The sequence below is a fragment of the Lactuca virosa genome, chromosome 5 (assembly GCF_052849685.1).
Source record: "Lactuca virosa cultivar CGN04683 chromosome 5, Lactuca_virosa_CGN04683_v6, whole genome shotgun sequence".
Lineage (NCBI taxonomy): Eukaryota > Viridiplantae > Streptophyta > Magnoliopsida > Asterales > Asteraceae > Lactuca > Lactuca virosa.
The window spans coordinates 348576333-348591904 of NC_136430.1; the positions used below are offsets into that span (position 1 = coordinate 348576333).

Below are 15572 nucleotides of genomic sequence, written 5' to 3' on the forward strand. Positions count from 1 at the left end.
CATAAGAGTTCGCAAGTTTATCCATAGACCATTTCTCGTTAGCGGCTATGAAATGCGCACTCTTAGTGAAGCGATCAACGACCACCCAAATCATGTCGTGACCGTTCCTTGTTCTGGGCAGTTTAGTCACAAAATCCATAGTGATATCTTCCCATTTACCCATGGGTACAGGTAAAGGTTCTAAACTCCCATATGGTTTCTGATGTTGTGCCTTAACCCTAGCACAAGTTACACACTCGGCCACATACTTAGCAACATCGAGCTTCATCGTCGGCCACCAGTAATAGGGTTTTAAATCCCTATACATTTTCGTACTGCCGGGATGAATCGAGTACATGGTTTTGTGAGCTTCTTCCATCAGAAGACCTCTTACTCCTCCCGTCTTAGGTACCCAAATCCTATCTTTGAATACCTTCAATCCCTGACCGTTTGTATCAAACACCAACGTTTTTCCCAAACGTTCCTCCTTTCGGTCATTCTTTTCTAAAGCTTCCTCCTGAGCTTTCTTTATACTTTCCACAATTGTCGAGACGACTTCAATTCTCAACGCTCTTGGCCTTCTCTTTTCAAGATTTACCTTCCGACTGAGAGCATCAGCAACAACATTTGCTTTACCGGGGTGGTAAAGTATCTCACAGTCGTAGTCCTTGAGTAGTTCCAGCCATCGTCGCTGTCTCATGTTCAATTCCTTCTGATTAAAGAGATATTGAAGACTCTTATGATCAGTGAAAAGTTTACACTTAGTACCATAAAGATAATGCCTCCATATCTTTAAGGCGAATACTACCGCTGCCAACTCCAGATCATGAGTGGGGTAGTTATTCTCATGCTCTTTCAACTGCCTCGATACATACACTATCACTTTATCCCTTTGGGTCAGAACACATCCTAACCCAACTCCAGAGGCATCACTATAGACTGCAAAGTCATCAACTCCTTCAGGTAACGAAAGAATCGGTGCTTCACACAGTCTCTTCTTTAACTTTTCAAAGGCTTCCTTATGCTTTTCATTCCAAGCATAAGTAGCTCCTTTGTGGGTCAAAGCTGTTAATGGAGTAGCGATCAAAGAAAAGCCTTGGATAAATCGGCGATAATATCCGGCTAATCCTAAAAAGCTTCGAATCTCCGTAGGACTTTTTGGTTGTTCCCACTTCATCACAGCTTCGATCTTTGCTGGGTCAACCATTATTCCTTCTTGGTTAACCACGTGACCTAAAAATTGGTCTTCTTGAATCCAAAATTCACATTTGGAGAACTTTGCATACAACTTCTCCTTTTTCAGAACTTCTAGCACCTCACGCAGATGCTTTTCGTGCTCCTGCTTGCTTTTCGAATAGATCAAGATATCGTCTATGAATACTATCACGGATTTATCAAGGTATGGTTTACAGACCCTGTTCATCAAATCCATGAAAGCTGCTGGGGCATTGGTTAATCCGAACGACATAACCAAAAATTCTTAGTGTCCATATCTTATTCTGAACGCAGTCTTTTCGATATCCTGCTCCCTCACCTTTAGTTGATGGTATCCTAACCTAAGATCGATCTTCGAGAAATAGCTCGAACCTTGCAACTGGTCAAACAGGTCATCGATCCTCGGCAACAGATACTTGTTCTTTATTGTCACTTTATTCAGCTCTCTGTAATCGATGCACATTCTCATGCTCCCGTCTTTCTTCTTTACAAATAACACAGGGGCTCCCCAGGGTGATGAACTAGGTCGAATGAAACCTTTGTCCAATAACTCCTGAAGTTGTGTCATAAGTTCCTTCATCTCGGTTGGCGCTAATCGATACGGTGCTTTTGCTATCGGCGTCGTTCCTGGTAACAAGTCGATACGAAATTCTACTTGTCGATCAGGGGGCAATCCGGGAAGATCTTCGGGAAAGACTTCCGGATATTCACACACCACCGGAATATTCTGCACCTCCTTCTTTTCCTTCTTAGCATCGATCATGAATGCTAAATATGATGTACACCCCTTGGCCAAACACTTTCTGGCTTTCATTAGGGAAATGATTCCAGAATTTACTCTGCGTTTGTCTCCATACACCATAAACGACTCTTTCCCTGGCGGGTTTACTTTTACTATTTTCTGCCTACACAGTATCTCGGCATCATTGGCGCTAAGCCAATCCATTCCTAAAACTATGTCGAAACCATTTAACTCGATAGGCAATAATTCCTCGTGGAACTTATTCCCATCCAAGTCAATGATGATGTTTTTCATACGATGGCTAACAGGTACAAATTTGCCACTAGCAATTTCGACTAATAAAGCATTAACTAGTCTATCAACAGGCAAAGCTAGTTTTCTACCAAATTTATGCGAAATAAAGGAGTAATTGGCTCCAGAATCAAACAAAATTTGGGCAGGCAATTCATTTACGAGAAAGGTACCTGAAGCGACATCGACTTCTTCTTTTGCAGCTTCAAGGGTCATCTGAAAGGCTCTCGCCTTCGGCTTTGGTGGTAAATTGGGCTTTGCTGCATCCTTCCTCTTTGCATAGTCTTTAAAAACATGTCCTTCTTCACGGCACTCAAAACATACCCTCTTGTCGGACGGACACATATTGGCATAATGCCCAGTCTTTCCACATTTGTAGCAAGTCACCTCCTCGCTACATTTCCCAGAGTGCTTTTTCTTGCACTTCTCACACCATTTCACTTCACCTCCTCCTCCTCCAAACTTCTTAGACTTAGAAAATTTGATTTTCTTGTTGGAACCTGAAGTTCCTTCAAATTTTCTCTTTTCACCAACTTCTGCCCTCTCCAGACCTTTCTCCCTGATCTGAACCTCCACATTCTTAGCAGCCCAGATGGCGGCTTTCAAAGTGGGTGCTTGCTTAACCATCGGACCAAAGTCCGCTGGTAATCCGAGGGCAAACTTGTTAACCTTAGAGAGTTCAGTTGGAACTAGGTAAGGAACAAGCTTCATCTTTTCAGTAAAACTAGCAGCGTATTCAGTAACACTCATCTTTCCCTTCTTTAAATTCTGGAACTCATTATTAATTTCCAGAAGATCCTGCTCAGAGCAGTACTGCAATTTCAGTTGTACCACAAAATCTTCCCAAGACATCTTACTAGCTTCTCCCTTAGGCATCGAATTAGCTAGTAACTTCCACAAGTTCAACACACCAGACTTTAACAGAGGAATTGCAAGTGCGGTCTTTTGTTTTTCGCTGCACTCACAGCTTTCAAACATCGTCTCCATTTCAGAGATCCAATTCATGACTTCCATCGGTGTCGGACTCCCAGATAGACACGGTGGTTTAGATGCCATGAAATCTTTGTATTTGCACCTGCGTCCATCAACTCCTCCATCATGGTTGTTTTGTCTAACTATCGGTGGGTTGGCTTGACCAAGAGTCCCACTATAGTTCCCTCCTACTAATTGCCTTTCATTCAATACGGGCTGTTCAACATGTATCGTAGTCTCTTCCCTATTCTGTTGTAGCAATCGCCTCGTCTCCTCCATTTGGCGATCCAGCATCGTCTGTATCATTGCTTGTACCCCAGCCATCGTCATTGGCTCAGGTGCAGCTTCGACAACAGGTACTTGCTCAACTACTTGAGGTTGATGCTGTTGATCCCTGTTTCCATTTGCATTTGCAACTCCACTACGAGTTCTTGCCATTACAATCTATATACCGAATAAGGCGAATTTAGGTCTTTATCCTTGTTAGACATTTCAATTCCCTTATCACTCCGAAACGTTTACATGTTAGTTCTAATGTCGTAATCGTACGCTTAGAATCCTACACACATAAGGTTTCCAGATCCGGTCGGCAACAGACCATAGATCCGAACAAATAATGGCACACATGGCAAACACATAGCATTTAGCACATAAGGGCATTTTAGGCATCTTTCCTAAAATAAACTAGTGCTCGTGTCTAAAATATGGTAGACACTCATCTCACAATCATCACTTAGCATTCTAAGTTTAAGTCTAGAAATCCTACAATTTCTTAGTTCGCTTAAACTAATGCTCTGATACCAACTGTGACATCCCCTAATTTCTCGGCCAGAAAAGACCGATTTAATTTATGCTTTTTAAAATAAAATCAGAGGAATATTTTCAAAAGATGCTGTGGAATTGGTCCCCAAACAACATATGATAAAAGTTTATCAAAACCCTTCATTAAGAAGGTATATATTTTCCATATATATCAAAACCTCGGGATGTCATGTTCCGATACAGATCAAAAGCATAAACAAGACATTATAAGCCTTACTACAGTTATTTACAACTACTGGCCTATAATCCAAAAATCTCTCGTCGTCCTCCGACTATGCTTGGGGTCCACTACCTGTAACATAAAAAGCTGAGTGGGTCAGGCTTGGGAGCCTGGTGAGCATATAGGGTTTTCAGCCCACAGTAATAATAAACTTATTAAGTTCACCAATCAACAATAACCCTGATTACCCGTTCCCGTTATCCTCACTTTACGTCCCTAAACAATTTTCACAAGGGACCTAGCCTAAAGAATATCATCGGGATGGACACTACTGCTAAGGGGTTTCCTCAGCCATACATGTTGAAACATCCCAAAAATACAGTCTGAAAATTTCGTTTTAAATTAGTAATGAAACCATATTCATCAAACGTCAAATAAGAATCATAAACAATGTATCTCAAAACATCATAACAACTGTCAAATATATCAGAGTATAAACATCCCAGGCTGAACAAATGGTGTGTGCACTGCAATCTTTCCGAGCTCCTCTTTTGAAAACTGAGTACCTGAAACCAAAACTGAAAACTGTAAGCACGAAGCTTAATGAGTCTCCCCAACTACCACATACCATACAATAACATATAAAGCACATACTGGGCCTCGCCCACTGCATCGGACCGAAGTCCGGAAACTGCATCGGACCGAAGTCCGGAACTAACCAGGGCCTTGCCCTCTGCATCGGACCGAAGTCCGGAAACTGCATCGGACCGAAGTCCGGAACTAACCAGGGCCTTGCCCTCTGCATCAGACCGAAGTCCGGAACTGACTGAACATAGCATAGCATAATCATAACTACTAGCATAAACACAGATACTACATACTGCATCGGACCGAAGTCCATAACACATAACACAAAGTCATACTTGAATCACAAAGACATCAAGCACACTGAACTACTGCATCAGACCGAAGTCTGGAACTGACTGAACATAGCATAACATGATCATGGCATATAATATGAACACATATACTGCATACTGCATCGGACCATAGTCCGGAACACATAACACATACCATGCCTGTATCACAAAGGCACCAAGCATACTGAATTACTGCATCAGACTGAAGTCTGGAATTACTGCTAACTTAAACGGGCCGGCATTGTGGCCGTAGACCCGTTCCTACTGAAAGGAAACTCACCTCACACTGCTGAAGTCCCGTAGACACAATCCCACACTGCTGAAGTCCAGCAGACTCAACCCCAGCTGCTGGATGACAGATTCCCGAACTGTCAACACCAAAATAACACCCAATTAATAATTGGGTTCCAACTCATAACCATAAGTCCATAGTTGGGTAAAACACTACTTTACCCCTATCTTAGCTTGACTCCAGCCCAAGGCCCAACCCAAAGGCCCAAAAGTCTAATAGTGGACCAAAGCCCAACTATGGCCCAATTTTCTAAATTGGGCCCAACTTCCACATAGTCTTGCCTTAAGGCCCAATCATTCATTTTTGGTCCAACACTTGACATTCTCATGGTCCAACATCTTATAATCATCAAGGCTCAAACTATAGCCTCTCTATGGCCCAATTTTCTAAATTGGGCCCAAACCCTCATATGGGCCTTACCCGAAAGCCCATCTAAATATTCTAATCCATATAATCATTCTTGGATGGCCCATTATTGGCCCAATTACCAAAGCCCAATCGAAAGGCCCAACTCAAGGCCCAAGTGAAACTAGGGTTTCACATAAAATGACGATTAGGGTTAAGTGTTTCTTACTTAACCCATTAAGGACTTAATCCATTAAGTCCTTTACTCTACTAGATCAATGATATGGAGAAATTGGGCTTAATATACAATCCAATCCCAATGGCCCAAAGGTGGGTCCAATAAGTCTAAGTCCCAATTACTCACAATTAGGGTTTTCTAAACCCTAACTAGGGTTTCCACTTAAACATGGCCCAATAGACCCAAAATTAATCTTTAAGCCCATTAGGGTTTTGGCTAGGTCCATTAGGGTTTTGCTTGAGGGGCACCACCCACTACCACCTCGGGTTTGGGCGTTCTTTTTATGCATACTCTCGGTTTGGGCGTTCTTTTTATGCATACTCTCGGTTTAACGAACACTACGAGTTTCGTTTAGATCACTAAGGCCAAAAAGTAGTTTATCAAAAACTCACTTTTTACGACATTCGGCCCCGTGCCGGTTTTGTCGCGAAACTTTGACAGGTCATAACTTCTTCGTTATAACTCGGATTTCGGCATTCTTTATATATCCGTAATCCTTGTCACGCCCACTACAAGTTTCTTAATAGATATCGGCTTTATCTAAAATTTTAATTTTGACGCTCATTTTTATTCTTAATTAATTAAACCCTAATAATTAAGCATAAAACACATAATATTCACATAATTCCTTTTCATTTCTCCAAAATGAGTCACAAAGGTTAACCTAGACTATAATGTCAATATTAATGCCTAGCCTAGAAACACGGACATTACAATATACGATCGAGTTTCAAAAAAGGGGTCTTCCACATTATCACATATGCCTATTTTTAGAAAAAAAAGTCTAAACTTCCAAATTCTGAAGACATAGATCGCGTTATATGTGCTGAATTGCCAGATAAGGAACTTGAACCAGATCTGTATCAAATTGTTTGTGACAACATGATACATGGACCTTGAGGCAATGATTTTCCATTTATGCCATGTATGAAAAATGGCAAATGTTCTAAAGGATTTCCAAAAGACTTTACAAATGAAACATATATTGATGATGATGGTTATCCAGTTTACCGAAGACGTGACAACGGAAACAATGTCGTGAAAAATGGAGTTTCTTTGGACAATAGGTATAAAAATTAAAATTTTTTTATATAAACATTTATTTCCTTATAAATGTTATCTTTTATAGGAAAGATATGTTAAATGATCTTAATTTTCTTTATGACATTTTGTTTCTTTTTTCAGATATGTTGTTCCATATAATAAGACACTTTTAAAGCAATACCAAGCCCTTATGAATCTTGAGTGGTGTAATCAGCTTGGATCGATAAAGTACCTTTTTAAGTATATTAACAAAGGTCCAGACAGGATCACCGCGTCTTTTTACGACGCCAAAAATAACAAAAAACAACATAAAGAAAATAACGATCGTGACGAAATTGTTGAGTATTACAATTGTCGTTATATTTCTGCTTGTGAGGCATGTTGGAGACTTTTTAGGTATGACATTCATTATAGAACACCACCTGTTGAAAGATTGTCGTTTCACCTACAAGACAAACAACATGTTGTGTTTAAACCATCCCAACGTGTTACTAATGTTGTTTCTAAACCAACTATTGCTGCTTCTCAATTTTTGGCCTGGATGGAATGTAATAGCTACGACGAAAAGGCAAGGGAGTTATCCTATGTTGAATTTCCAACTCAATATGTTTGGAATAAATCAGATAAAGTATGGACAAGAAGAAAAACAAAGACAAAGTCACTTGGAAGAATTAATCATGTGTCTCCAATCATGTGTCTCCCAAGTCTGGTGATGTTTATTACTTGCGCATTTTGCTCAACAAAGTAAAGGGTCCTACTTGCTATGAAGATATTAGAACGGTTAATGGGACTGTTTATGACTCTTACAAAGATGCTTGCTACGCTCTTGGTCTATTAGACGATGATAGAGAGTACATATCTTCTATACAAGAAACACATCATTGGGCCACCGCTTCTTTCCGCAGGTCTCTATTCGTTATGTTGATTACATCAGATAGTCTATCCCGACCTCATCATGTTTTTAAAGAGACATATAATTGTCTTTCTGATGATGTTGTTCACGTTCGTGAACAAGAAATAGGCGTGAAAGGTACATTCACACAAAAAAAAAACGTTCCCACTTTAATTGATATTATAAATAAATTATTTCATTACTTTTTATTGTTTTCAGGCTTGAAGCTAAAACCGGAAGCAATTTACCACCTAACGTTGTCGTACATTGAGAAATCTTTATTGAGCTGTGGACTGAGTCTTAAGCAAATACCCAATATGCCATTACCTGATTACAAATATATTCAAGATTCTTGCAATATGTTAATTCAAGATGAGCTTAATTATGATCTGTCCAGTCTTGAATCTGAACATCAACAACTGCATTCAAAATTAAATGTCGAGCAAAAAAATGTTTATGATATAATTATGAATGCAGTTAACAACAAAAAAGGTGGTGTCTTTTTCCTCTATGGTTACGGAGGAACAGGAAAAACATTTGTTTGGAAGACATTGTCTGCTGCTATTAGATCTAAAGGTGAAGTAGTTATTAATGTTGCTTCAAGCGGAATTGCAACACTCTTGCTTTCTGGTGGTAGGACAGCGCATTCAAGATTTCATATACCAATTAACGTGAATGAGAATTCGTTTTGTTCTATTACGCCAGGTAACGATGTAGCTGCCCTGTTGAACAAAGCAAGCCTTTTAATTTGGGACGAAGCCCCAATGATGCATCGTCATTGTTTCGAAGCAGTTGATAGGACACTTAGAGATATTATCCTTCCAAAGAACAATGATAAACCATTTGGAGGCAAGACCATTGTATTTGGAGGTGACTTTCGACAAATTCTACCAGTAATACAAAGAGGAAATCGTTCAGATATTGTGCAGGCATCATTGCATTCATCAAGATTATGGCGTGAATGTACAGTTTTACGTTTGACTGTAAACATGAGGCTTCAGTTCGGTTGTCCAAACAATGATTTCGAAGAGACAAAATCATTTGCTGATTGGATTCTTAAAATTGGTGAAGGTACTATCGGTGATCCTAATGATGGTGAAGTTGAAGTTGAATTTCCAGAAGATGTGATCGTTCCCTCTACGGGTGACCATATTCATTCAATTGTATCCTGCGTTTATTCATCTTTTCAGAACCATCTTGATGATCCATCGTATTTTCAAGATTAAGATATTTTGGTCCCTACTAATGAAGAAGTTGATGCTATCAACAACTACATGTTAGAATTGATGAAAGATGAAGGGAAAACATATCTGAGTTCAGATTCCTTATGTGAGACCGAGGCAGAAGATTCTTTTGAGGAATCAGTATACTCTCCGGATGTGTTGAACGCTTTTAAGGCCTTCAGAATTCCCAACCATAAACTTATACTAAAAAAAGGTGTTCCAGTCATGTTGCTTCGTAATATTGACCAAACCAGAGGACTATGCAATGGTACTAGATTAAAAATCGTAAGGCTTGGAAGACACGTCATTGAAGCACGAATCATATCTGGTAGATTTTTCAACGAGACTACTTACATACCTCGCATGAAGTTGACCCCATCCGATAAAAAAATTCCCAATAGCAGTTTGTTTTTCCGTTTTCAACGTAAGCAATTCCCAATAGCAGTTTGTTTCGCTATGACCATTAACAAAAGTCAAGGACAATCATTATCAAATGTTGGATTATACTTACGTAGACCTGTCTTCACACATGGTCAGTTATATGTAGCTGTTTCTCGTGTAACAAGCAAAAAAGGTTTGAAGGTACTCATATGTGATGAAGAAGGTCGTTCAACTAATAAAACAAAAAACGTTGTCTACAAAGAGGTCCTGCAACGTTTATAGTTATTTATCGATTAAAGTGTTTATTTTTCACCTTTCAATAATAACAATAGCCATAAACTTTCTTTTATAATTATTATGCAATATATATAAATGTTTTGGTTATTTTTTTAATACGTTTCCCGCGTTTAACGCGGGTTATAATCTAGTTAAAGTACTATTGAAGAAATATGGGCTTGGGCTTGTAAATGGACCGAGCTGGATTTTGCCCCCTTTCATCAATTCATTATGTATCAGTTTCTCAATAATCGATATTGGACTTGGAGTTCAAGATTAGATGGCATGCACTCAAAACTCAAAAGTTCAAGGCAGAACTTATATACGATGAGATCTCATCAGTCATCTCTTCTGTTTTTGGGTTGTAGTATTGAAGACAATCAATAAATTTACGGAATGAAACCAGTGGAATTCAACTTATGGGTTAATGCATATTTAAATTGGTGCTTAGCTTTTTTTGGACTAATTATAAAAAACTTTTTAAGGTCATCTTTAGATAATAAAATAAAATTAAAATTTAATTCGAAAAAAATATCATATATTTGGTTTTTTTGGATTAAACATAGTTTATTTATTTTTTCTAAAAACAACCTTACATTTATTCATTTTTTTGTATAAAACCAAAAGGTTAAAAGTAAACCTACTAAAAGAATAAAATAAAATAAATAAATAACTATAAGGCTATTTTTAAAAAATAATATAAATTTAAGTTTAATTTAGAAAATCCCAATATATAAAAGTATGGTAATTAACTCTTTTCTTTTATAGCATGTTCTCTTTAATTGTATTTGCTCTCTACCATTTTGTTGGTTTGCTAGTTTTTCATTATTAATAAAAATCTCTTCTTTGTTCAAAAGAAAACTTAAATCACTTTATAAGAACAGTTTATTTAAAAGGATAAAACTCATAAATGTGAATTAAAACACATAAATTATAGGCATGACAAACGACGAATGACAAAAACAGTACAAATAGTTTCCTGTCCACCCATAAGACTCATTAAATGAAGCAAACTCTAACTTGACAACCTTGAGTAAAGCATGTTAAATCATGGAGAATAATTTTCTTAGAAAAAATATTATTATAGAAAAGATAGTAGCTAGAAAAAACAAATTTTATATTAAGCAACATAATAGGAAAAATAATTAATTAAAAACCTAGCATATATAATTAAAAAGATGGTCAGAAATTAAATGGTCCCCTTCCTATAAATTCTTAGGCCTAACATGTTAAATTGATGCTTAACTAAAGTGGTTTCATTGAGCCATTGACCATTAAAGTAGAGATTCTTTAACCTCTAAATATTTTATTAAATATGCTCAATACATACACGAGTCTAAGCCACTAGACTTCAACAAACCGGAGTTATTTTTATTATCATCTGTACATATTCAAATTCAAAACAAAATACTAACCTAATAATTCAAATTATTTTAAAAAACAAATTATTTTAAAAAACATGATGATGAGGTTTTAAAAAACAAATTATTTTAAAAAACAAATTGTTTGGTCAGACTAGCTTGAAGGTGCTGTATAAACCAATGATAGTTCCTATATGTTTTATGGCATGTGTTTTGAATATATTTTATACAATTTTTTTTATGTCTTAAAACACTTGTAATACTCACTAAATATATAGTGTTTTATATAGTAATTAGTAATGTGATTACAAATGAAGTGGACTTTGCAAGCAACTTGTGAGTTTACAAAGGCAAATGGTTGCATACGGATTGAGATTTATATGCCATAGACACCCAATGTTAATCGCATCACTTTAGATCCATCAACTCCTCGTTATAATTGAGCCTACCATTTGGCATGTGACTCTACAATCTCTAAGGTTTTTAGTCAACTGCTACTCTCATCTTCTTATAATCTTGTTATATATTATATAGCTTAACGTCTTTAAGTCTTTTAAGAATATTCTGTAAGAAGATACACTTAATAAATGAAAGAGATCTCGAGACATAAAATATAATTTTAGGCTTGCGGGAATGTACATAGATTCAAAGTTGCCATTTATTTTATAAAAAAAATTCCGAGTTTGTGAAATTGTATATATATGTGCATTATAGACTTATTGAGTGATGGGAAAATGGCATATTCTTTTGACTTGTGTTAGATAGCTTATTTTTCTTTCAGTTGAGTACTAAAAACACAAGAGCTGATTGATTTAAGTAGGTTTTATTTGTAGATTATTGAACTTAATGAGATAAGCTAGTATGTGTTTTCTTTTTATGAAATGCTTTGAAAATGTCTTAATGAAAAATAAAATAGAGAAATGGTTGTCACCCAATTAGGTTATAACTTTTTATTCTCAAATTTATTCTCATTGCTTTCTTCATTTCCCCAAATGTGCCTAGCATTTCTTTCAAGTATATTTTACAATGATTTATCTGGACAACATTTTATTCAAATAATACAATTAATAGAGAAAGGGATAGATAAAGAAGTATAAGATATAAAATGTGGAACTTGAAAAAATGAAAAATTGAAACTAAAAACCAATTAAAAAAATTGAAGCTGTTCATGATTCAAAAAGTTGATATTGTTTGACATGAGATATTATCAATTAATAGATCCCAGTCGAATCAAAGGGTATAATTTTTAGTTAACATCAAATTTATAGTTTAGTATGTATAAACATAAGGTTATGACCCGAGTAAAATTTTGTTTGTATTAAATTGTACAATGAGAAATTAAATATCCTCCTACATTTTCTTCCTACTTATGTTCCTACCCATGTAAAATGGTGACATGTGTCATATTTGGATAAGATTATCATTATTTTAGTACATTTGTCATCATTTCAAATGGGTAAGAGGATATTTAGGAAGAAAAGTAGGAGGATATTTAATTTCTCTTGTACAATAGGTCCTGGTGAAGTTAGGAGACCTTTAAAATAAAAAATAAATAAATAAATAAATAAAGAAACCTGAAACCCTTCGTTGTTTCCATCGAGCAAATTGGTAAATGTGCACTATAATTATCCCTTCTAATATCGATCATATATGAAATTGAGTCGACTAACTTTATAAACGACTTTGTTAATAATTTTTTTTCTTAAGATATGACTATTTTCTCCAGAATAACGTATTCCGGAGCACGTAAGAACATTACGAACTTAGGTCGGTCAATGTATTCCGGGATTACGATATTCTGAAGCATTTATTTTCGTTCCCGAGCTGTGGATGGTTGATAGGAATTAGGTTCGGAATCTGACACTCCGTACATTCAAAAAGTGTATTTCGGACTGTATTCTAGAATGGTCGTACATTCCGGAGGTCTGTTTCGGAGAGCTAAAATTAGGGTGTTTGTGTGTTTTTGCTCCATATGTCCATATATGCAATATATTTTTGTTTTTGATACCTTCATTACACGTTCCAGAATGAGTACGTATACAAGATTTTTTCGAGTGCCAGTTTCTAATGGAGGACAACGACAACGTATCGAAGGATCTATGCGATATATTGCTCCAGACTACACATGCTTTGGTGTAGATATAAGCAATGATATCAACTTCATCGAGTTAATTATGTTGGTTGCTTCCAAGTAACTAAATACATCTATATTTTCAATGTTCTAGATCAAATATAATTATTAGATTCTAGACGATAGTGATGTAAGATATTTTCTTAGTTTAGTAGTACGTCTCCCAACACAATACAAATGTTTGTTGTTAGTAACGTTATGGAAAGTTGTATTCATCGATTTTCCGGGGAAAATCGTTCTAGTGGAAATGGTCTTCTGGTGCTGGAAGTAACCAAAATGTGTAATTTATTACCTATGACAACCAACCATGTTCATTCTTATAATGGTAGTGTAGATGGGGGTGATTATATGAATAAAGGTAAGGTTGTTGTTGATGCTTCCCCTACAGTTGATGTTGATAAATTTGCAAATGGTGATGCACAAATAATGATGTTGGTTGATGATGGTAATATAATTCAATATGGAGAGCCAGTTGAACATGTTTGAGTTACACTGAATTTGATGGGGAAAATACTGAAGGTAAAGAGGAAGAAACGGAGGCCTTACAACCCCGAAAATCACAACAGGAAAAGTGTCCCTTTTTTCTGATTCTAAAGAAACACAAACCACCCATTAGGGTATGCCTGAACTTTTACCATTGCCCGAACTAGCTCAACAAAAACGTAAAGGTGCCATAGCCCACAGTTATACTTCCTATGTGAAGTTATTCCAACTCTTTAAAAGAAAAGAACAAATTAAGCTTAACTTAGGATTAAAAAGTGTTAATGAAGGCTTCCAATATAAAGTAAAAAATCCACAAAAGATAGGTTTAAAGTTGTTTGCTTTATGGATAATTGTGACAGGCGGATACGGTCAACAAAACATAATACTAATGATACATTTCAAGTGGTTAAACTATTGGAGAAACACACTTTCTCAAACACACAGCTACGTCCTCATCACCGACAAACCAACAAAATGATATTGGGTCACTTGTTGAAGGGCATATTAGCTGATAGTACATGTAATATGTTGTGGGTGAAACAAATGCAAACAACTTTAAATGACCGTCTTAGTGTACATATTTCATACTGCCAAGCATTGATTGTTAAAATGTATATTATGTATCCGTTGAGAGGGACCCCTAAAGAAATCTTTTAAAGACTACCTTTGTATTGTTTCAACTTGGAGAAGAAGAATCTAGGGACGGTTACACATATAAAGACAAGTTATGAAAAAAATTTGAATACTTTTTTATGGCTATCGGTTGCGTGGTAATATTTCTTATATAATGACTTCTTTATATTTAATGTTGTTACACTTGTGTTCACTTTAATGATATCATAGTCAATGATTTTTAGGTTCGAGCATTTCAAACAAGTTTTTGTCCAATTATTATCACTGATGGAGCACACCTTAGAGAAAAATACTTGGGCACCATGTTCCTAGCAGCAGTCATAGATAGTAATAACCAAATTCTCCCTATTGCATTTGGTGTTGGGAAAACTAAAAGTGGGGAGTCATGGATATGGTTTTTATCAAGACTCAAAGAATGTATTGGGGTCATGCCGTCTTTGGCTATCATATCAGATAAAGCCAGTTCAATTGAAATGGCTATTCAAGCTGTGTTCCTGAATGCATATCACAGATTGTGTTGTCCCCATTTGTTGATGAATATGAGATCAAATATCGGCAAGTAAGAGAGAATAGAGATTTTGTTTTGGGAGGCTGCAAAAGCTTACTGACAATCTGATTTCAAAGAAAGTTTGGGTAGGCTACGTCGTGCACTAAACGAAGACTGTCATATATGGCTAGACAGAATCGGTTACGAGAAATAGGCAAGGTCATGTTTCTCTACAGTTTCATACAATATTATGACATCAAATAGTGTCGAGTCCATCAATGTGTTATTAAGAGACGCACGTAAACTACCAATAACAATGTTGATTGATTTCTTTCGAGCAACTATGCAACAATGGTGGTGTCATCGATGTAATGTTGGAGGTAACTATTTATATTATAATACTTCCATGATATTTTTTGGTATAATAAACTGTGCATTACAAGATATACATATAAATTTTTTTATAGATAAAAGCAAAAAGGATATTATTGAGTTTGTTAAGAAGGTTATCAAGGAACTGAGATATACTTATGAAGAACACAAACTAGAACCGTATGAATCTAAATTCATGGTTATGAATAGATATATTTTGTTGATTCCAATCAAGCTAATCAAAACCTTCTTGTCTCCTTGGAAAACATAGATCCAATAGTATGCGAGCCTCTAATGGTTCACACCCAAAACT

At 36.3% G+C, this 15572-nt stretch overlaps 1 protein-coding gene across 1 annotated transcript; it reads left to right on the forward strand.

Annotated features, from left to right (window-relative positions):
• The first annotated feature begins 6903 nt into the window (after positions 1 to 6903).
• LOC145113382 (uncharacterized) lies at positions 6904 to 9798 on the forward strand. Its single transcript, XM_079049482.1, has 5 exons — positions 6904 to 7043; positions 7162 to 7729; positions 7771 to 8050; positions 8132 to 9055; positions 9164 to 9798. The coding sequence occupies exons 1-5, from the start codon at positions 6904 to 6906 to the stop codon at positions 9796 to 9798; spliced, it is 2547 nt and encodes an 848-aa protein (XP_078905608.1).
• Positions 9799 to 15572: the final 5774 nt, after the last annotated feature.

Excerpts from the sequence above, each read along its gene's own strand:
- LOC145113382 (XM_079049482.1), top strand. The coding sequence starts at position 6,904 with ATGAAAAATGGCAAATGTTCTAAAGGATTTCCAAAAGACTTTACAAAT. Across the intron at positions 8,051-8,131 it reads ACAAGAAATAGGCGTGAAAG|GCTTGAAGCTAAAACCGGAA; the intron begins GTACATTCACAC and ends TATTGTTTTCAG. Across the intron at positions 9,056-9,163 it reads TGTGATCGTTCCCTCTACGG|AAGTTGATGCTATCAACAAC; the intron begins GTGACCATATTC and ends CTACTAATGAAG.